Source organism: Pseudochaenichthys georgianus, chromosome 13 (assembly GCF_902827115.2).
Source record: "Pseudochaenichthys georgianus chromosome 13, fPseGeo1.2, whole genome shotgun sequence".
In the NCBI taxonomy this organism is placed as follows: Eukaryota; Metazoa; Chordata; class Actinopteri; order Perciformes; family Channichthyidae; genus Pseudochaenichthys; species Pseudochaenichthys georgianus.
In genome coordinates, this window is record NC_047515.1 from 8,585,357 (window position 1) to 8,609,640 (window position 24,284).

The 24,284-nt window shown below is 42.9% G+C and overlaps 1 protein-coding gene and 1 long non-coding RNA gene across 2 annotated transcripts; one reads left to right on the forward strand and one right to left on the reverse strand.

Moving 5' to 3' along the window:
• Positions 1–577: 577 nt before the first annotated feature.
• LOC117457446 (uncharacterized) lies at positions 578–7,786 on the reverse strand. Its single transcript, XR_004553332.1, has 3 exons — positions 7,700–7,786; positions 3,279–3,372; positions 578–2,724 (listed from the first exon to the last, which is right to left on the reverse strand). It is a non-coding gene; the product is annotated as an uncharacterized lncRNA (long non-coding RNA).
• Positions 7,787–8,023: 237 nt separating this feature from the next.
• Positions 8,024–16,763, forward strand: tbx2b (T-box transcription factor 2b). Its single transcript, XM_034097546.1, has 8 exons — positions 8,024–8,111; positions 8,351–9,180; positions 10,024–10,291; positions 11,784–11,930; positions 13,002–13,078; positions 13,168–13,334; positions 14,130–14,701; positions 15,011–16,763. Exons 2-8 carry the CDS (start codon positions 8,822–8,824, stop codon positions 15,449–15,451), a joined length of 2,031 nt encoding a protein of 676 aa, XP_033953437.1. The 5' UTR covers positions 8,024–8,111; positions 8,351–8,821; the 3' UTR covers positions 15,452–16,763.
• Positions 16,764–24,284: the final 7,521 nt, after the last annotated feature.

Consider the following 24,284-nt stretch of genomic DNA (forward strand, 5'->3'; position numbering starts at 1 on the left):
GCACATAGTAACCCTGGTAATTAGTACCATATTTTTTTACAGGCAGTAAAGTGCTGTTAAAGGATCTTTTTATGGGCGACTGGCTCTTTGTTCTGAGAGAGAAAAACAAGAGGCCATGTTCGTATCTTTGCTAATCAGGAAAGAACAGCCAAAACTCAGGAATAAAAGAAGAACAAGTTATTTAAAATTGAATTAAATTAGCGGTGAATTCTTCCTTGTATGCTTTATTTCCTCCCAGCGATGTGTTCATAGGCTACTAACCATAACATGAAAAAGGGTCCTTGCCAAGCTACAGTAGATAACTGCCAAACTTAAAAAGAAACGAATGAATTACAACTTAAATGCCTAAAACATTTAATAACTAAACACATGATATCTTTAGTCCTGTTTACAAATACAAGTAATAGTTGCACAGAACCTAAAACAACTGATTAATGAAGATCTGAACCCATTTCATGTTTGTACGCAAAGTCCCTTATGAATAATGTGGAAATAAGTTCCAGCTGGCAGGATGTGCTCGCCACTTGGTCCAGAGGGAAGCTCAGCCTTATGCAACAAGAACAAGAGAAAACCACAGTTTCACCTTGAAGCTTTTTATTTGTTTCCAACAAAACATTTGACAAGGTTTAAATACTCACAATAGTACACATTATAAATGCTGTGGATATCCTATTGGTGATAAATAACAATATCGTATTTAAAAACGCACTAAAAGCCTGAAAACGTACATATGGAAGTTTAAAATGAATGTTTATATTTGGATGTGTTTAACAAGCAGACGTAGGCAAAGACATGCAGCACAGAGGAAATGCTAAAAACTGAACCTTAGGGAAGTGTAGCAGTAACTCAGAAAGCCATGTCCTGCCAGAGTCATGGAGCGTTACATTAAATCACTGATTCAAGACCATTTGGATAAGAGAGTCCGTTTTCTGAAGAGTTAATGGAGCAAACTTTAAAGTCCTTAGCGTCCGAACCTATGTTGAGTCCAAACTTGGTAACTGTCAGTAAGAGTGACATGGCAGAAAAGTGTAGGCCAGCAGTCACAGCTCTTTGCTGAATCAACCCGACACGCATTAGCATTAGCTTGGTCAGCAAGAACTGATCCTCAGGTTTTAACTGGAAACAAAGTCTCATGTCTGACTGGGACAACGCATGCTGACACTTATTGCTCTCTGGGATGTGTTTGGTGGAACCCCATTAGCATTAGCATTAGCTTTGGCCATTCTTCCTGGGGTCCACACACAAGCAGTCAAACACAGTTACACACTACAAGTGCACGAACACAACAAAAGTATCTCATGTCATTAAAAATTAAGGATGCAAGTGAAACTAAAATAATAATCTTTTCAACCATCATTCCCTAAATAAATAATACCACTGTCAAACAAAATAAAATAGTAATTCATTTCAAATATAGCACCTGTCTTGAAATAACTTTAAATGTTATATGTATCTGCTTCCAAGCATATTAAATACCGTTTACAAAAAAGGATTCAAATAATAAATGATGTGATGCCAATGTTAACGGATTAGCATACACTATGTTAGTATAGGGAAGTCTCTACTCACATGTCCTATCTGCTGTGCATTAGGGCTCTGGTTACAGTTTAGCTTTAGCTATGGCATGTCTGTCTGGTACATGTATTATAATAAACATTGGGTTTTAAGTTTTTATCATTAACTTATAATATTACCGCAAACTTTTGTTTATAATCTTTAGTTTCAAATTGTTATAGCCTTGCTATATATATATATATATATATTGTTTCTAATTTAGAGGCTTGGAAAACTCTTTACACTTGCTTCGTTTATCAAAAGCAACGAGCAGAAATATCTCCCAGTGCTTTGGGACCGAAGGGAAAACACTCACTTATTGTTTTTCAAGCCAGCGCCAGCATTTGAAGCTGATGCATAAAATTGTGCCGCTTGCTAATCTTATCCACACTTTTAGATCTCATGGCCCTCGTTCACAACGGGACCGCTCCTGGTTCCACTCTCACTAAAGTAAATACAAATGCAGATCAGCAGGAACATCACTTGTAGCAATTAGTTCTTTACAGATCCAAGTTGGGTCGAGGCAGATGCCACGGGGCTGTGGTCCTTAAAAGAATTCTATTATGCCAAAGTCGACCCTGTGACTATTGATTTGTTTGCTATTTAGATGTGAACATTAAAATGCTGTTAGAGGCGAGCTGTCATAAATCATGTCCTTATCATCTTAGTTTGATCCAATTCTAAGAATAGTTGGCAATTTGACCATTAGGCATTTTGTTGTATCATTTACAAAAGGGTTTCATCTCATAGGCCTCAGACAGTTCATCAGAATGAGTCTTTAAATGATCACACTGCTGTATGCTGACTTGAAAGAGAGGTAGGCGTTATTACGCGTTTTTCTACGTTTATTCTGAGTTAAAGAAATACATTTCAGTTCCATGTCATTGAATAACATGCAGATAAATACATGTATAAGAAGAGTTAACTATTTTAATAATTTGTACGTTTTGCAAACATTTCAAATCTAAAAGTATGAAATCCCTTTTCCAGTAGTTCCTCTAACAATATGTTGGGAGCCACTGACCCAGGGACCGCATTGTTACACTCACCATCAGGTTCTCCCTGATCTCAGATCAGTGTTGCTGCTGAATTGGAAGAAGATAAGATTTGAATCAGTTTCTTGAGCATAATTGTTCTGGATCAGCTTCCCTTTTATCAAACATATTTCTCCTGCAGGAAACAAAGAAATAAGAGTTCAGGTTATGTGATGTTGAAAGTGTGCATGATTTACAAATACATGTACCTTACAATATACCTGAAGAGAAAGCTGGGGTCCACATACCCACACTCCATTTACAGCATGTGCTCCCTTTCATTTTATTAAGCCCAAATTAATGAATAGTCTGCAACCAGATCTGATAGGATATTTGACAGTCTCGTGTGTTAAGGGGGCCGAGGTTATTTGCATGAGATGCAGTCTGACTCATCATTCAACTCACTTACTGCGGCATTATATGACATTAATATAACACATCTGCAGATGTTTCATCGTTTTTTTATTGTGTCTTGAAGCTGCGAATAATTACAGAAAATGTAATCTAAGATGTTGTCATCATCTTTAATGGCAACATAATTCGAAACTTGAGTAGATTTAGGTGTTTATGTCCTTCCAAATAAGGTTAACTCACTGTTGAATCGAAACTAAGACATGTATACTCTTTCTTGTTTTTTTTATGATATTGTGTGCGTGCGTGTGTGTGTGTGTGTGTGTGTGTGTGTGTCACCTGCAGGTAGCTGCTCCTCTGCTGCGCTCCTAATAAGATCCAATGTTCCCGGCGCTGCAGCTGCTAATTCAATTTCTCCTCGCTGTCAGCACATCTGCAAACACACAGAATATTATTATGCTGGTTTGAAAAAAAATCTGCCTCAACGAACTTTAAAAGTAATGGATAATATCAACAAGCCGATGTTCAAACGTTTCCTGATTAAGAGTAAGCTTCTTCTGAACGGAAAACAAACAGGAAGTGAAATTATTCTTTATTTGCTTGGCACCGTTACAAGCTGGTCTATAGCCTACTTCAAAGTGTTACATCAAACGTACATGGATATACATATTGTTACAGAGAAATGCGATTTAAAAATTAGATTTTGTACGGGTTAGTTTGATTACATTAAATAAACTATATTCAGAATAAAAGCATTTCCGCGAATCCGTAAAAAAAAAAGAGTTGTATAAATGAATTTACCGAGAGGTGCTTGGATAAAAAAAAATCAAACTATCTGTTTTTAAAAGATCAGCAAGTATGACATAGATGACCCACAGTATTTATAAAATATATTTATGTGATTTTAAGATGTTTCCATGGGATCAAATGCCCCCGTCGTTTTGTACATGTTGATCCACATACACTAACGCAAAAGAATAGCCCTACTTGTATATCTCTAAAGTTGAAATAAAATACAAAGTCATTCTGTGGGTGCAGGGGCCCTGTCGGCACTGTGGGGCCTCACCTTCAACCAGCCACAGACTACAGAGATGTTGTTTTATTACGGAACATTAGACAGTAATGACAGGAGGTAATGTCATTGTGATATATTGGGAAGCACGCGTCACACCCAGTGATGTGTTTATAACTGGGTAAACACACCACGTGGGTGCGCGCATTTCTGCAGTGCGTCATGAATGTATAGACCTTTGATTGGAGATACTGATAGGGAGTCTCCTTGGTGCAATAACCTACGGCATTATTAGACCACATTTAAAATACCTGAAATCAGACATGTAGAAAGTATTGTAATGTAAAGAGATGAGCATAAATCAAAGCTATGTGTTTTTTGTAAAGGACTAAACCTGTGTGTGTGTGTGTGTGTGTGTGTGTGTGTGTGTGTGTGTGTGTGTGTGTGTGTGTGTGTGTGTGTGTGTGTGTGTGTGTGTGTGTGTGTGTGTGTGTGTGCGTGCGTGCGCGTGCGCGCGTGTGTTTCTGAAGTATCAAAGTCTGGGCTGCTGTGCGCCTTTGGGTGTGACACAGTGTCACTCTCCTGTGGCTCCCAGGGTCCCTATAGCGCCCCCACCTGGCCCCCACAGCCTCCAAACAACACTGTAACTTCACTTCATGATACTTCTGTAAAATCTGCTTTGGGGCAGCAATAATATGATTGGATGTGATTAAGTTTGCCATGAAGTCATGTCCAGTAGAAATGTTTGTTTTATGGAAGAGCTGGGGTGCATGAGGTATTCCCAAAAAGCTTCTCCCATTGTTGAGTGTGTGTGCGTGTGCGTGCGCGCGCGCGCGTGTGAGTGTGAGTGTGGGGAACATACCGCTTTTCCTACAAGTGAGAACTGATATGTTTCATTTAGCAGAGTGTACTGGAGAGGAGGAAGTGGAGGAGATGAAGGGGAGGAAGAGGAGGAGGAGGGTTGCTGGTAGATGTACGATGGGGATGAGGGAGGAGAAGGAGAAGAAAAGGAGGGAGAGAGGGAGGGAGGGAGGGAGGTAGGGAGGAGGAGGAGGAGGAGGAGAGGGCCGCTGGTCGCCGGGTTTCCATGTGACAAGGGGAAATATGAGGGACTTTGACAGGTCTTAAACGGTCTGGCGCCAAGGCCTCAGTCTAGCCGCTAAATATAGCCGGAGAGATGATGCAGGGAGATGGGAGGAGAAGATGGAGAGATAAAAAGGAAGAAAGGAACAATGTCGAGGAGAGGAAGAAAATAACAATACTCGATTATGGGCCAATATGGCGCAAAACTTTTCCCGTTATGTTGTAATTAGAGCCGTGTTTGGCCGGGGATCGCTGACATGTGGGCCGAATCACCGGTACGGAAGACGCTTTTTAGCACATGTTCACATCTGCAGCTGGAGTGTATTGTATTTAGCGGTACATAGTACATAGAAAACCCTTAGTCAACTTCCTACTGTATGAAACGCGTCATGTCAGCATTTAATTCACAACTCCAGAGAAAAGGTGACTGACAACTCTCCAATATAAACATCCAAACCTGCTTGTTTTGACTATTTCCGGGTATACAACAATTAAAAAAGTAAATCAATACGTCATTTATTAATTACATCATTACTTTTGCAATTTATTCTCCGTTCAAAGTGACCCTAATCCAGTGGTGTAAAGTAACTTTACGTATACATTTACTCAAGTACTGGTAAATAGTGTACTTTTACTCCACTACATGTAATGCCTTTAGTTACTTTGCAGATTTTAATTCATAATATTAAATGCAATTAACATGCACATTACACTTTAGTTACACCTGGAGTAAATGCACACCCTGCAGTATACAAAGTCATTTAAACTAGCTGCATTTTACCAGCTTTGATAACGCTTTAATGCATACATTATTATAATCATAAAATATATTATATATATAGACAATCTGCATAATGAGTACTTCTACTTTTGGTACTACTTTATGTATATGTTGAAGCTAATACTGTCCTTTTACTTGAGTTACATTTTGCAGGACTTGTAACAGAGTATTCTTACTTAGCTCTACTTTTACTCAAGTATAGATCTGTAGCCTACCTCACCCCCAGCTGACAGGACACACACAGCTTCCCAAAGAACAAGTCTGAGGAGCAGATTTACTGTCTGCTTTCATTTATCCTCAACACAGAGAATATGTTAATCCACCGGCCCTGTGCCCCTTCTATGTAGATGTCCCAGCAGCCCGGAGCTTCCTCCACTTAATGACTTTTGAATCGCGCGTAATGGAGATTTCTGTACCGTTGACGGCACAGAACAAATAAATGGTGACTAATTTACACAAGCATTGTTGATACAATTATCCAGTTGAGTATTCCGGCAGAAAACCGTTATCCACCTCCATATGTTGCTAATCTTTTTCTTTCCCCAGTCCGTGCATGCAGCTTCAAACCCCTGACAAACTGCCGCCGCTCCCACGGCACTCCTACCTCTCCGTCATTTCAAAAACCTGAAGGTGCAGCATTCCAAACAAGTCAGCTGTCCGGCCCAATTACTGCAGATACACACCGCAATGTAGCTGTGCAGAAACTGTGAGTCATGTGCAGGACATGCCTGATGACTTTACATGTGAAGTTGTTGCTCGCTGGCATTTATTTCCAACACCTGGCTGGAGTGAAAATACACTTTTGTTCACATGCGTCTACTTTGTGAAACTTGGTGTTTGATGTAATGTGTTTCCTGGTCTTATACAAACTGTTTCTGTTCATGCAGGTACAGTGGCTGCTCCTGTTTGGCCTTCTGTGTGTCTGCATCAATGTGATGGAAGCCGAGCAACAAGTGTGCAACATAGCGGAGATGTGCACCCACTGCATTCCCTAAAACACACAGCATGATGTATCTGACACACAGTGGCTGACTGGAGTTGCGTATTAAGGATATTCTATAATTACAAAAAAATATATATATGTTTTGGTTTTGCACCTTTTGTCTGTTAATTGTATTGTTACTGTTTAATGTAGCGACAGGTAGGCCTAATGAACGACGTGTGGTCTGAGTTTTCATTATAAGGGTTTTCAAATATTATTCAACACATTTGTATGTGCATGCCTGTCAGCGGAAGCCGCAGAGGCGCTACATTGCAGGGGTTAATAGGAAATGCACAGTTGTCTCTGACAGTCTCATTCAGAGGGATTATCACTTTTTGTTTCAGTTTTTGTCGAAGTGACGCCTGGCTCTCAACACTGCCCGGAGATAGCAGCTGTTTATCCAAAAAAGAAAAAGAAAATAAAGCACACATCACATTACATCTGACATGGAGTCATGAGCTAGGCAGGAGAGTGGAGCCGCAGGGGCGCACATGCACGACTTGAGGGTAAATATAAAGAGAAAAGAGATTGTTCTTAGTACGGCGCATCGGCCTGGAGCCGAGCGGCCCTTTAACAAACTGAGTCCAAGTTAATCAGGAGCTGGGTGTTTAAAGGCGCTCAGCAGAGCGGAGGGCAGGGGGGCGGGGGGGGGGGGGGCTCCCGGAGTCCCGCACTCACTGTCCTTGGTTTTGACAAAATACAACCTGTCGAAGATTACACGCTACCGCCGCCTGCCCTGTGCGCACGAAATCATCTCATCACTGCGACAATACAAATCCCCGCAAACAGGAAGAATAATAACACGAGGATATAGCCTATATAAATAAATAAAGAGCTTGAATTCTGAACTTATTAAACTTTATTTGGAACGAGGAAGAGTTTGTATCGAAGTGAGCACTCACCGCTTTTTTCCTTCTCTTTGATTTTTCTGTCAACAGTCACTCATCATCATTCATCTGGTTTCCTCTTTTCCTCCACGCAGCATCTGGGTTTGTCTTTTCCAGGCTCGTCTCTTTATTGCGCTGCGGCTGCCTTCCCGTCAGCTCGATCAGGAAACACGCACAGATAAACGGCTCTCGCCTGGGGAAGCCGGGTCTGAATGAAGCTGAAGTCAGTGCAAGCAGCTAACATTTATAGCCTGGGCTAGTGATTCCAGCCTGAGCGTGAAAAAACAGCCGATAACATGGAATAATTATGGCTGTAATGTTTGGAGAACGACCGAGAAATGAGATAAATCTCTCCGGAATCGTCGTGGAGTTACTGTAGTGAGTTGTTCTAAAAGACAGTGGAGAACTGTTGTTCCTCTGTGTTAAGGTGAGCATTAAAACAGTGACTCTGTGAACTGCTTTCTCCGGAGGCGACATTGTAAAAACGCAAGCCGAGAGAGGTGATGCCTCGACCGGCCAACAACTGAGGACTGACCCGGTGTTTGGCTTGGAAATGGGGGTGGGATTTCCCGATCTCTCCTGTCATTGGTTAATATTTTATTCTGTTGACATGTTTTCTTACTGCTAATGCTTCCGACACCTTCTTGTCCCCCCCTCCTTTTCTAGAGTCTGACCGGAGCTGTCAGAACCACGCCTATAGGGGCCCACAATTGGTCCACAAAGCGTAAAATCAGCAATCAAAGGGGCTTGGTTCATTAGTGTTGGGGATGGAGGCAGGAAGGACATGTGAGATAGTCACAGATCTGCAGTGAACGGGGCCACATCTCTCCAGTCAGTGTGGGATGACTAAAGCAGAGAAACAGCTTACTTCTCTGAGAGGCACACAGCGCAGCCGGGCTTTGGCTTCACCGCGCCACTTTTACTGAAGGACTTGGCGGAGGAACCAAAGGAAAATCACATCCACAGGAACTCTTCGCTGTTTTCTTCAGCCTGATAACGCACTGTTTGTTTAACTGTGCAGTTTTGTACCGCTTTACAGAAATTCTCGCGAGTCGCGGACCTATACGCTCGCTCCGGGTTGCGGGGAAATACCAATAAACTATCCATTATTTCACTTCGGTTTTTGTGGATGCACCGATGAGAGATCCAGTTTTCACGGGGACTGCAATGGCTTATCACCCTTTCCACGCTCATCGGCCGACCGACTTCCCCATGTCCGCTTTTCTAGCGGCAGCGCAGCCTTCGTTCTTCCCGGCGCTCAGCCTCCCTCCTGGGATTCTCACCAAGCCCATGACGGACCACGGCCTCTCCGGGGCGGCGGAAGCTGCACTCCACCCGGCCCTCAGCCACCACCAGGCCGCTCATCTCCGTAGCATGAAGAGCCTGGAGCCCGAGGAGGAGGTGGACGACGACCCCAAAGTTACACTGGAAGCCAAGGATCTTTGGGACCAGTTTCATAAAGTCGGGACGGAGATGGTTATTACCAAGTCCGGGAGGTAAGAATCTCTCTGACATTATTTTAAATAAAAAAATCAGTTCATCTGTATATGGGATATGCTGAGAATGAACCAGCACTGAACATGTTAGAGCAACTTAAACCCATTTAGTTACGTTGTTAAATGACGTGTGTAAGGCCTTGGCTATTCAGTTTTTATTTATTAACATGTTTCGAGATTCATATTAAAAATAGGCAGAAAGTCCAGAGAATAGTCTACGGCAAGAATGTGCTATATTACCCTCGCAGATCACACTCAATATTTAGGTTTTTAATGGAGTTACTGTCCCATAACATTTGTAAAGCTATCTTCAAAGTAAGTGAATGAATAAAATGTCATTTTATTGTTTTCAATATTTATGATATTTTTCCAGGTCGCTACCAATTTAGGACATTTTGGGGGGGGAAATCATAACTGGGCTTTAGTTAGTTTTTTCTCTCCCGAGCTGCATGTTGTCGAGGCAGCAGAGCTTCTGGATTTCATAAACAGACTGTCACTTCAAAAAGCAGAGAGGTGAAGTGCTGTGGTCATAAATATAGGCTTCTGCTCAGATTTGTAGTGTAGGGCATGAACAAAACACACACACACACAGACACACACACACACACACACACACACACACACACACACACACACACACACACAGACGGACAGACAGACACAAACTAACACACACCGCCTAACTGCGTGAGAATATTATCTGACAATAACAAGATTCCCTCTAGTTTTACTTCATCCGCGTCGCCTTCAGTGCGTCTTTTTGTACAATTTGTTCAAGATCATTTGGTGTTGTGTTTTGGTTGAATCACGGTGTGTTAACTCCACGCGTGTTTCTCTGTGCAGGAGGATGTTCCCTCCGTTCAAAGTGCGAATGAACGGACTCGATAAAAAAGCCAAATACATCTTGCTGATGGACATCGTGGCGGCGGACGACTGCCGCTACAAGTTCCACAACTCCCGCTGGATGGTGGCGGGAAAGGCCGATCCGGAGATGCCCAAGAGGATGTACATCCACCCGGACAGCCCGGCCACCGGCGAGCAGTGGATGGCCAAGCCTGTTGCTTTCCATAAACTCAAGCTGACCAACAATATTTCAGACAAGCACGGATTTGTAAGTATCTGGAGTTTTTAATCTCGCTTGAGAACAAACATTTTGAGTCTACATGTTAGAACAGGCAGGACAGTGTTTAAAACCAAATACAACTTATGACACCAATTGGGAAAGTGAGTCGCTGCAGCAGCAAAACAAATAATAATAATAATAATAATGATAATAATAATAATAATAATAATAATAATAATAATAATAATAATAATAGCAAAAGAAGAAACAGCCAGAGGTAAATAAATGAAATCCAACATAGGCTATGTGCAAAATCAAAACAGTATTGCAGGGAGATTGTAAATGGTGGTAAATAAAGAGTAACGATGTTGATACACAAATTAGAATGTAGTGCTTTAATCTAACATACTATGCATTTAAAGATAAGAAGGCCTACATTTATCTTGTTGACACTTTTTCGCCACTTGACTTCCACCGGTCGCTGCACAGTTTATGTGTTGGTCCAGAATAGGACCAGTCTGAGTTTTCTCCTCTGCGTCCGAATATTTAAACCCAACGCCGGCTGTGTGCAGCAGCTCAGGGACTGGAGTAAACCTCGGTTGCATTTGTCACCTTCTGTATTATTATTTTTGATCTGAACTGAGTGTTGCGAGCTTGCTTGGCATATCATCAACCTCAGAGTATAGTATAGCATAGTAGCTATAGGCTATAGTAGTGGTATAGTAGGCTATAGTATGGTATAGTAGCCTATAGTATGGTAGGCCTACTGGTGTTATTTTGCATTCCAAACATTACCCCATAGTTTACTACTTATTGCTATTTAACCTGAATATATGTATTAGGGTTTTTAACATGGGTTATTAAATATGCAACAACCCCCTTAAAATAATCGGCTTAATCTGGCAGGCAGACTGAGGAAACAAATGTAACATTTACATGTCTAAATGATTTGCAATCGGTTGGTAGGATTTCTATTAATGTAGCTACTGGTATTATTTGCACAAGTATGCAAATAGTCCTTATGCTGCTAATGTTTTTGAGGTGTAGCCATAATGAATACACTCATTTTATCTTGAATTACCAATGTATGTTTAGTCCATTTTCATAGCAATTGTTCACCGATTTGAGAGGTTTAGTTTGGGGGGAATTTCTCAAATATAAGCTATTTTATGGTAAAATTCATGGTGCTCGTGTTTTTTTCTTTTTCTTTAAACCGAATAAAATCATTTTAGCTGTAATTCTGAACACTACATGACAGCATGTGTGGCCTGCTGAGGATGTTCCCTTTACCCCGCACTAATTACAGACACGTCTGCTCACACAGTAATTATATTGTTCCATGCTCACTGCTTGTAGCACTTCGGGATTTGAAGTCAAATATGAAGTGCTTTATAAATGAAACCCATAATTATTATTATTATTATTATTATTAACGACATCAATAACAATGGATGGATCCGCGTCAACATATTCTGTCTAGTGTCATATGGACGCAAAATATTCACTCCGCAGCTGTGTGTTTTTGTGTGTGTTGGTCCAGACCATCTTGAACTCCATGCACAAGTACCAGCCGCGGTTCCACATAGTGCGGGCCAACGACATCCTGAAGCTCCCCTACAGCACCTTCAGGACCTACGTGTTCCCGGAGACGGAGTTCGTGGCAGTGACAGCGTATCAGAACGACAAGGTGAGTCCCTGTTCACACTCAACCGACTGCCTCTAATATGGCTGCTATACTTTGCATAATAAATGTCCTACATGCGTCCCCTCCCCCCACCTCCAACTCCCGAAGACTTAATCTGATTTTGTAGGTCGCCTAATTTCCCTGCAAAGGACTCCCATGTCCCACTTGTTTTTTATTTATTTTTGCTTTGACTCGTGGGTGTATCGGATTTTTCTCACCATGAATTCAAATGTTCAATGCTATCTGCTATGAATTGACTATAAATGGATTATTACACTGACCACAAGTAAATACACCAGGCTTTTCCATGTGGAGTGTGTTTTGTGATTCAGGAGCAAAGATGGCAGACATGTGTTCCTATTTTTTTTTGTCTTGTCAAAATCTGTGTTTTGGATTTAATAATAACAAATGTTTCACCTTTAAAAAAAACAGCATATTTAAATTGAGATTTTGTAAAGGCCTGTATTTGCTTATCATTATTGGCCCCTAGGCTGACACTTTATCCTCCTCCGTGAGGCTAATTGGAGCTTGTGTCCAGAGGGGTATGGGTGCCTTGTAAAAGTTTATGGCAAAGAGTCACCATCGATTAGAGGGCCTTTAAAGGGCTGGTCAGCCGCAGCCACAGTGGACAGATGCTGTAAGACACTCTCTCTGTCCAAATGGCAAACGCCTGACGCTCTTGTCCAAGGGCCATAAGGCCTCGAAGCTCCTACAGGAGCCACCCAGTCGTGTGCCGGCTCCGTGGAGCCACACCAGCCTCTTCCACATCAGGACATACCGTGAAAAAGCAGTGATCCAAACCACATTATTAATTATTGATATGATAGTCATCTGTTGTGTTCCCTCTGTCTTTTTTTCTGGAGGCTTGTGTGGCCCCATAGAGGAATATTTCGTGGCAGATTTTCTCTCTAGGGGCCTATGAGAATAACGCCCCATACGCTTTTATTAATAATGCAGATTCGAGGCCTGTCGTGGCTTCTTTCCAACACGCTGGTTTCTGCGTGTTTATCCAAACGCGTTGTTGTCCCAAATATTGGGAACAATTGGCTTAACAATATTATCATGTTTTGACAGATAACGCAGCTGAAGATTGACAACAACCCTTTCGCCAAAGGATTCAGAGACACGGGGAACGGAAGGAGAGAGAAAAGGTATGAAATGCGTCCTTACACCTGCGTCATGCGTATGTCATGCGTCTCGCACATCACCATTCATTATTGTCTATATTATAAATGAACAGGAAACAGCTAACCATGCCGTCGCTCAGGATGTATGAAGACCAGTGCAAGGCGGACCGGGACGGTGCGGATTCGGACGCCTCGTCCAGTGACCCCCCCGGCCGGGACCCCGCGCACTCCCCGCTGGGAGCCGACAGCAGCCCGCTGAGGTTCAGCAGGCCCAGCCGAGGTAAGAAACCTTATCGTTTATCTATTTCACTTTTAACGACGCTATTTGATGATGGATGTGTTGTTGTTGTTGTTGTCATCCATTTTTAAATTAATAATTCAAATGGTGTTAATCGGTAAAAATATTGAGTTTACATTGTATGAAATAATCAGCAGCGTGAAGAAAATACATTAGCTTATTGTCGTGTAGATAAAAAAAAATTTTTCGCAGGTCAATGTGTTTTACGCGAATTTAGATGCATTCACGTAACAAATGATCATTACAAAAATGTAGATATATGCACAGGTCATAGTGGATCTGATACATAGAAGAACTGTGAACTCAAACAGTAAAGTCAACTTGATTTTTAACTGAATGTTAAATTCTTTTTTAGAATTAACAGCATGTTAATAAACGTCTATTAGATCCTATTTTTAATTAATATTTTTTTAATGATTTATTTGGTTTTTTTTTATCAATTATTTTTCCATCCTAAACTACCAAACTAATTCAAATGACAAAAGACGTGTCAACCAGCATTAGTAAGTGGATGTTTGCATATCAAATATTTAAACATGTGAAAAATAAAGCAAAACATGATGCAAAGGCAGTAGCATCTTGCTATTATAGGCTATGTGAATTTTCTAATTTGTAAATTAAATGTGAAGGGTGGATTTTGAGAGTGTAAGGCTCCCAATAGACTTATAGGGCCAACCTAGTGTGTGCATACTGGTTATTTGTGTGTTTTTTTGCAATGCCTGAAGTGTTATTTAAATCTGCTTACACCTCTATTTTCCTATTCAATTTCTCTTATAGATGATAAAACATGCACTGACAGCGAGCAGGAGCTGGATCCTCACGACGAGCACTGCACTGGCTCCAACAGCCCGGGCCCTGAACCTGTGTCCCCCTACAGCTCCAGGTGTGAGGAGCGCATCAGGGACAGGCCGAGCACAGAAAAGAAGGACGACTCCCTATTCAGGATAAGGAACCTTGAGAAGGACAAAGCGGAGAGCAGGCACAAGAAGGACACCACAGACGTGTTGACAAAGGACTCAGAGTCCGGAGGCATTAGTGCCACTAAGGAGTCCTTCTCTCCTCTCATGGTCCAGACCGAGAGCCCCTCGCACTTCAGCCCGGCCCACTTACAAAGCCTGGCTATGTCTGGCCTGCACAGTCAGCAGTTTTTTAACCCTCTGGGCGCCGGATCACCGTTGTTTTTCCACCCCGGGCAGTTCGCCATGGCCCCCGGAGCCTTTTCTGCCATGGGCATGGGGCATCTATTGGCCTCTGTATCCGGAGTAAGTGGTTTGGAAAACGTCCAGGGCTCAGGAGGAACCCCCAACCCCTTCCCCTTCCATCTGTCCCAGCACATGCTCGCCTCTCAGGTAAGGAAGTTCAACCTGTTAGAATGCTTAGTTTGCCTGTACACCTGTTTGGATTGGGAGTGTACTTAGCTTTGTTTTAGCTGGTGGTCTGTGATGACCAGTGAAGTTAAATATAATGTATATGCTGCATGAGGTCAGGATTTTCGTTTTTTGTAGTGGATCTATTTGTAAAAATAATTGTACACTCAAGATTAGGAAACACATTTTCAGACTTTCAAAATTCTGTTTGAAATTGTATTATTATTGTGATTATTTGACTGGAAAAAGGTGTACAGCTCTAACTCCAAGTTGTTTTCCTTTATATTACAGGGTATCCCCATGCCTCCGTTTGGCGGTCTGTTCCCGTACCCCTACACCTACATGGCGGCAGCTGCAGCAGCGGCCTCTGCCTCCGCCACCAGCACCTCCAGCTCCCTCTCCAGGAACCCCTTCCTGACTGCGTCACGTCCCCGACTCCGCTTCAACCCTTACCAGCTCCCAGTGTCGCTGCCTCAGAGCTCCAGTTTGCTCACCACCAGCCTGCAGGGCTGCCTCAACCCAGGGTCCGAATCCTCCAAACCGGGCAGCAGGGAGACCAGCCCGGCCCCAGAGCTCCACAGCAACCACAAGAAAGGAGGGTCCAGTGTGAGGGCCGCATCTCCTAAAACTTCAGTGAAGGACTCAGTGAATGAGCTGCAAAGCATCCAGAGACTGGTGAGCGGCCTGGAGGGCCAGCGGGAGCCCTCCCCCAGGGCAGACTCTCCCAAGTGATGAAGACTTGGCCTGAATACTAGAGGACTATAAGTGCAAATGTCCTGTACAGCACATTAAGGAGACTGGGATGAGGCTCGATCGATATGGGTTGCTGAAGGCCGATAACTGTTATTTCATGGAACAAAGCTGAGGATCGACAGAAACTTAGTCCATATTATTCAATTTAACTTAAAATCCTATAAAAGTATTAACCCCGAGCTTGACCTGATAGAGAGCCTGCCAGATAACCTTTCATCTATCATTAAGGTGTAATGATTATAGTTTAAAAACTATAAAACCAAACATTTAAAAACTCCCCCCTGAAGCCCAGTGTTTGTAGATGAGTCCTTCTTGGAGGCATGTATACTGGCAAACATTCCTAAATTGATATCTTTAAAATATAAAAAAAACTAACATTGAAAATGAATGCGAAAATGAAGAAATATACACTTAAATTATGGTTAATTTTAAATAACTGTCCCTTCAGCTCATGGACATGCCATCGACAAGTTCCACTAAGTTCTAACTCTATCATATCCATAATATCAGACCAGTATCGGCCCCATATATCGGTCTCCACACACGGATCGACGCACAGGGAGAGTGTGTGTGTTGGATTAGGCAACTTGAAGCGTTGAGCATCCAGGCTTTGTTTTTTTTCAAATACCGAGCCGAGCCCTGAACGCCTCATCCCGCCGACAGGCAGGTCTCAAGCTGCATACAAAACAACAACTTTTTTTTCCAGGCCTGATATTTCAAAAGGCTTGGAAGGTGAACTGCGAGAGGGAGAAAGAGAGAACCGCTTATCATTTCATGCCCGAAAAATTGCTTCTGAACTATTTATGTAATTAAAGATAAAAGATTCTGTAAATAAAGCTAAGATCCAAGAATATGCAATTGGTATTAATTTATTCAAGGCTGTATATTAGCATGTATATATTTCGAATTTAACTTGTTGCTTCTTTTTTTTCTCCTCCTCCCCCTCTAACCCATTTTTGAACATATACTGTAAATGAAAGCTATTTAGCGCTTGTTGGTTTGAAAAACTGTGTATGAAGCATCGCAGATTTTAGGGTGACGTGTGTGCCATGTTAGTCTGTATCCACCGACAGAGACAGAGAGCTCCACATGGATTCAAAAACACCTCAGGTTACTTCACTCCAGCCAGGAGACATTCAAAGCAATTCCTCCTATGCGCATCATTCATATCTATTCAAAAATATATTTAAAGATGAAAGTAGGCCTATCTTGTTTTGTTTATGTTGGTTGTCCGGGTTTTTATTTTTTTTGATTGTCTCACAATTTCAATAAAAAAATCGTTGTGCTGAAATCTTGCAGGTGTATGATTATCTTTATTATATTATGACTTGGCATTGCTGTTAGATTAATCTTATTAGAGCGAAACAGATGTAAGCTATAATCATGGAGCATTTTAAATGAAGTCATCTCTGGTTTTACACACTGTAAAGTGCACACGCATAAACACGCGTGACAGGAGCGCCCCCTGTTGGCCAAATGTTTAACAGGAAACAATGCATTTGGTTTGTTAATTCACAATGGGTTTGATCCATACATCATAAATCCAAATATTAAAATCAGATGCTGAATTAATCGGTGAAGACATTTTGCATTAAAGCTACACATGTGAATATTAAATGATATCTTATAATCTACCTGAGCAATAGAAAAAAGGACTTCTTATTTAATGTTTAGGTTGTTTAGCAGTAGTCAGTCTTATAATACTAAATCGGGCCTGTCTCCGGCATGCAGGTCTATTTAAAGCAGGTCCTCAGTCACCGTCAATAAGCATTTCCTTTAGTATTGTGTGGCCCTCTGTATTTTTAGAAAGAGTCCAGTAATGTAAGTATTTATAGGAAAGGCTTTCTCTGCTGCACTCATACACATCCTCTGCAGCCTGAGAGCAAATTGAACTGTTTATCAGGAAATATATTCTGGAAAACAAACTCCACATGAAATATGTTTTCACTTATATGGGCCATATAAGTATATATAATATGGCATGCATTGCTTATTAAGTTGGCTTAATATGTCACGATGTTTAAATAAACACAAAGTAAGCGTCTGTAGACGATTAACAGTAGGCTATTGTTTTTATTTAACTTTTCTTGCGTTTTTAAGCATTGGTGTTGCATGTTTGGTACCAAAGTCAACGTGAGTGTGCGTGTGTGTGTGTGTGTGTGTGTCTCGGTTTAAAGGGTTAAGCAGGGGGAGTTTAGGGCAGCAGACAGCCTTTTGTCCGGGACCCGGCGCCTGTCGCCTGCCTGCCGGCCACAGCCTCCTCACCGCCCCGCTTCCTAATTAGAGAGCCTCCCCCCTCCTCCTCCTCCCCCCTTATCCCCCTGCTTCTTCATTTTCTTTTCTTTCTGCAGCGATAATCACAAAACCCTCATTCTATTACGGGGGCCATTGTTGCCACTCTGTTATCTTCAATTAACAGCGAGAGCGACTCGACCTCGCACTCTGGGAGAAAACAGTATTTGTCTAAATCAATCAGTCAATGAGTGATCAATAGGCTCCTGTGGAGGCCCCGTGGATCATAACTAATGACTGCTGACGGCGTGGGGTAAAAAGGCCAAGATTATTCACAACTTTGTTAAATGATCAGTGTAGGCCTATGTTGTTATTTAAGCTTTTGCAGACCAACAGAAGAAGTTACACCGTTCATTTCCACACTGAAGACAAACGGCATATTTCCTGCTTTTTCTGTGTGGACCTGAACACCACAGAGGCTTGCCCTTCACTTTCTATCCTGCAGGATAAGGGTCTGTTGGAACAAATATTATTTTCATATATACCATTTTTATTTGTTTTCTTAGCATTTCTACAATAATGAATGTGATCAAATAGACACCATTGCAATATATCCTGTTTTAAATTCATTTTTATATTGTTTTAATGTATCCACCATTATTCAACATATTCATATTTTACATTTAGTAGGCTACATTAATAAAAATAATACGTTGCATGAAGCAACGTATTATTGCATGTTTTCATGTGCATGCAAAATAAATATTTTTACTATAACATTTTGCTAATACAACTTCTATTTATAATGAGGTTTTTGTACTTGAAGCTCCTTTTTACCAAATCAAATATTTGAATACTTCCTCCCACTATAGATACAGATAATATATTGATATTTAAAAAAAATATATATATATATAAATATATATATATATATATATATTATATATATATATATATTATTTTTATAATTGTAATAAGATTAATTCAAGTGTGAAGTGAACCGGTCTGACTATATTTTTCTAACATCCCATTTGTTGCACAGTTGCTCTTGTGATCTGCCTTATGAGATGATCATGATGATATGGAAGCTAAAGGTGAACAATTTGCATATTTGAAGGTTGAGACTGATGTCTGGAGGCCAATATTTTACACCTGTTGACCATTCAATTATAATTTTCGCAAGCCCTATTGAGCTGCAAAATAAACCAGCATTGAAACTGTTTGAATTATTGTTTGAAATGTCAGAATATCAAAAGTGTCCTGTATTTGTGAATGAAAGGCTGTTCAAGGTTCTTTATTGTCAAACTAACATAGCTACAGAGTAATTATGTCGTTGAAAATCTTAGGTCAGAGGCTTCTCCAACAATGCAACACAATAATACAGATAAGCAGACAATATTAAAACAATATTAAAACATACTATATTAAAAGTAATACAAAAAGAAAAATAGTTTTAAAAAAGTGAGAAAAAAAAGTGGAATAGTGCAATACGAGTCTATATACAAGTTATTGGAATGATATATTAGATAATAGATAAATAATGACTAATTAGCAGATGAATGTTATGAAATTGTTTCAGTAGTTCAGTTGTTTAACAGTCTTACTTATCGGTGCAGTACTTGGTGTGATGGTGCTGGGAAGAGTCTAGGATGTATTGTTATGCTGCAGCTCTGCAGGCTTTTAGTTCCGCAGGCTTCTCTCTGATTCGCTGCAGGGCTCAGGTGCAGCCACCACATTGGTCCACAGGAGAGCGGAGAGGGCCAATCCAAGGCCTCTATTCTTTAAGGACAGGCAGGGGGGAGGAAACACACCACCTCTAACCTCTAACTGTAACACTTCTATCAGCCAGTACCACACACATAACCCACACACACACACACACACACACACACACACACACACACACACACACACACACACACACACACACACACACACACACACGCACGCACGCACGCACGCACGCACACACACACACACACACGCGCGCGCACACACACACACACACACACACACACGCAATCCAAATGTTTGACTGCAGGTCTAAAGGGGAGAGCACAGATTGCTTTGAGTTAACTCCAATCATCAGTGCAAGAGATGCATTAAAACACCTAATAAACACACCTATAAAATGCACTTGCTTTCAAAGCAGGCAAGACGAGGCACACAAGTCATGAATGAGTGTGCACGTGTGTGTGTGTGTGTGTGTGTGTGTGTGTGTGTGTGTGTGTGTGTGTGTGTGTGTGTGTGTGTGTGTGTGTGTGTGTGTGTGTGTGTGTGTGTGTGTGTGTGTGTGTGTGTGTGTGTTGTGTGTGTGTGTGTGTGTGTGTGTGTGTGTGTGTGTGTGGGGTGTGTGTTGTGGGTAGTTTAGAGGTACAGTGTCACAGCATGCAAGCCTGTCGCCCCCTCCTGGACACTGAGGAAGGACTTCTGCCTAAAAGTGGGGTCTTCATTCAGGTATCAATAATACCAGGCAGGGTGCAATGATGTCACGTGTGTTGGACCTCATTCAGTCCAGAAGTACTTGGGTTCGGTTGGTGTTTTTTGTATTCTGTTTTTTGTATTCTGTGCATGTGCCTATTGTTACAGTATGTTAATATTCCTCCTTCTAAACTCATAAGACATACCATGGTCACTGCTTCACAAGGGCCGCTTGCTTAACAAACAACCACTAGGTGGCACACTCACTTACTTTGCTAGTTACATTATTACATCCTCAAATACTTCACGATGAGACAATCGTTACTGTATTCAGAGAACAGCAATCTTACATCATCACCATTTATCAGAGCAATTGATAATATTGTTGGTAATATTTCAAAAATCAAACTCATATGCATTAAGGAAACAAACAAATTGACAATAATCCATTCATCACATTTTTAAGTGTGAATTTCTGATTTGGAAAATAAATCTGTAATAATAATACTAAACATAATAATAATGGGTAAATGTTATGAATCTATTAATTGAGAAGTCAAATCAACAGTGACAATGATGTTAATATGGAAGGGCTTTAGGGTGAGATGTTGTATGTTGAGAGATCAGAAGTCCACTACCAAGATCTATTTTTGTTACTTTTATGGCATCCTACAGCCATTTGATATTTTTTATTTCTAATTTATACAAATATTTAAAAACAAATGTTGATATGAAACAAAAATATCAATCATATATGTTTTTATTCAGTATACAGTTCAATCCATTTACCCCTGACTCAAACACACATTGTGAATTTTATAAACCGATGATTAATTTGAATTATGTTCTGCTCCTATAAGTCCTTTACTCACAAATCACAACATGTAGCCCTGTTGCAGACTGTTTACGGTTGCAAACAAGTCTTTTTGAAATGTGAGAGCCACATAACAGATTAAGGCAATAGTTCATGAAAGAGGTTGATGCATAAAACCTTCAGTCAAACATGGTGGTGAAAACATTGAGGTGTGGGGATGTTTTGCCTATTGTGGGTTGGTGATTTTCCCAGGATGAACCTGACCAAAGGAAAGTAATTGGCATCTCTTGTAGCTAAGAGTTGTGAGGAAATCCATGCACTTGCTCCTAACACATTCAGGGACAAAGGTAGTACTCGTATTTTGTGCCTGCACTATGTAAAAGTACAAATCCCTAAAAGTAAAATTATTACTTTTAAAATATGATGAGAAAGAGTTTTATAAGTAAAATTGATTTCAGAATCAGTAAAACGAGTTATTATGAAGAAGCACCTGTCAGTGTGTTCCCATGTTTAATTAGGTAGTTTGATCTACAGCATACTAATACCTCTCTGAAGAACCAGCACCTTACCGTGGTAGAGAGGTTTGTGTGCCCTGATGAACCTGGGGGCTGTGTTGTCTGGAACCTTGTGTTCCTGGTAGGGTCTCCCATGGCAAATTGGTCTCAGGCAAGGGGCCAGACTAAGATTGGTTCAAAAGACCTCATGAAAGAAAAACCAAGAAGTGAGGATACCCGGCCCGGAGGAAGCCCGGGGTCCCTTTCTGGAGCCAGGCCCAGAAGGAGGACTCGTCGGCGAGCGTCTGGTGGCCGGGCTTGCCACGGAGCCCGGCTGGGCCCAGCCCGAAAAGGCAACGTGGGCAACACCTCCACTTCTCCGTCCCGCGGGCCCACCACCTACGGGAAACAACGATGGGGTCGGGTGCGCTGCCAGAAGGGTGACAGTGAAAGCGGAGGGTCTCGACGGACCAGACCCGGGCGGCAGAAGCTGGCTTTGGGGACGTGGAACGTCACCTCTCTGGGGGGGAAGGAGCCAGAGCTTGTGCGGGAGGTGGAGCGTTACCAGTTGGATCTGGTTGGGCTCACCTCTACGCACAGCGTCGGCTCTGGAACCTTACCTCTGGATAGGGGTTGGACTCTATTCTTCTCCGGAGTTGCTCAAGGTGTGAGGCGCCGGGCGGGTGTGGGGATACTCACAAGTCCCCGGTTAGGTGCTTCGTTGTTGGAGTTTACCCCAGTGGACGAGAGGGTCGCCTCCCTACGCCTGCGGGTTATGGGGGGGAAAACTCTGACTGTTGTGTGTGCTTATGCACCCAACAGCAGTTCAGAGTATTCGGCCTTCTTGGAGACCCTGGAAAGAGTCCTGTATGGGGCTCCTGAAGGGGACTCCTTAGTCTTTCTGGGAGACTTCAACGCACATGTGGGCAATGATGGAGACACTTGGAGGGGCGTGATTGGGAGGAACGGCCCCCCTGTCCGAACCGGAGTGGTGGTTTGTTACTGGACTTCTGTGCTAGTCATGGATTGGCCATAACAAACACCATGTTCGAACATAAGGATGCTCATAAGTGTACGTGGTACCAGAGCACCCTAGGCAGAAGGTCCATGATCGATTTCGTTATCGTATCATCGGACCTGAGGCCGTATGTTTTGGACACTCGGGTAAAGAGAGGGGCGGAGTTGTCAACTGATCACCATCTGGTGGTGAGTTGGGTCGAGTGGCGGGGGAAGCCTCTGGATAGACCTGGTAAGCCCAAACGTGTAGTTCGGGTGAACTGGGAACGTCTGGAGGAGGCCCAAGTTCAGGAGGCCTTCAACTCGCACCTCCGGCGGAGCTTTTCGGGCATTCCTGTGGAGGTTGGGGACATTGAACCAGAGTGGTCGGTGTTCAAAGCCTCTATTGCCGAAGCCGCGGTGGGGAGCTGTGGTCTCAAGGTCCTAGGTGCCTCAAGGGGCGATAACCCTCGAACCTCCTGGTGGACACCGGTGGTCAGGGAAGCCGTCCGACTGAAGAAGGAGGCCTTCAGGGAGTTGTTATCCCGGGGGACTCCCGAGGCAGTTGCAAGGTACCGACAGGCCCGAAGGGCAGCAGCCTCATCCGTGGCCGAGGCAAAGCAGTGGGTGTGGGAGAAGTTCAGAGAAGACATGGAGAAGGACTTTCGGGCGGCACCAAAGTTGTTCTGGAAAACTGTCCGACACCTCAGGAGGGGGAAGCAGGGAACCATCCAAGCTGTGTACAGTAAGGATGGGAGGTTGTTGACCTCAACTGATGGAGTGTTAGGGCGTTGGAAGGAACACTTTGAGGAACTCCTGAACCCGACAACTCCGCCCTCTATGTTAGAGGCAGAGCTGGAGTATGACGGGGGATCAACACCAATCTCCCGGGGGGAGGTCACTGAGGTCGTCAAACAACTCCACAGTGGCAAAGCCCCGGGGGTGGATGAGATCCGCCCGGAAATGCTGAAGGCTCTGGGTGTTGAGGGACTGTCATGGTTGACACGTCTCATCAACGTTGCGTGGAAGTCGGAAACAGTACCGAAGGAGTGGCAGACCGGGGTGGTGGTCCCCCTTTTCAAAAAGGGGGATCAGAGGGTGTGTGCCAATTACAGAGGCATCACACTACTCAGCCTCCTCGGGAAAGTTTACCCCAAGGTACTCGAAAGGAGGGTCAAGCCGATTGTCGAACCTCAGATTGAGGAGGAACAATGCGGATTCCGTCCTGGTCGTGGAACGACGGATCAGCTTTTTACTCTCGCAAGGATCCTGGAGGGGGCCTGGGAGTACGCTTATCCGGTCTACATGTGTTTTGTAGACTTGGAGAAGGCGTATGACCGAGTTCCCAGGGAGTTACTGTGGGAGGTGCTGCGGGAGTATGGGGTGAGGGGGTCTCTACTCAGGGCCATCCAATCTCTGTACTCCCAAAGCGAGAGCTGTGTCCGGGTCCTCGGCAGTAAGTCGGACCCATTTCCGGTGAGGGTTGGCCTCCGCCAGGGCTGCGCTTTGTCACCAATCCTGTTTGTAATATACATGGGTCGGATTTCGAGGCGTAGTCGTGGGGGAGGGGGTCTGCGGTTCGGTGGACTAAGGATTGCACCACTGCTTTTTGCAGATGATGTGGTTCTGATGGCTTCATCGGTCTGCAACCTTCAGCACTCACTGGATCGGTTCGCAACCGAGTGTGAAGCGGCTGGGATGAGGATCAGCACCTCCAAATCTGAGGCCATGGTTCTCAGCAGGAAACCGATGGACTGTCCACTCCAAGTAGGGAATGAGTCCTTACCCCAAGTGAAGGAGTTCAAGTATCTCGGGGTCTTGTTCTCGAGTGAGGGAACAATGGAGTGTGAGATGG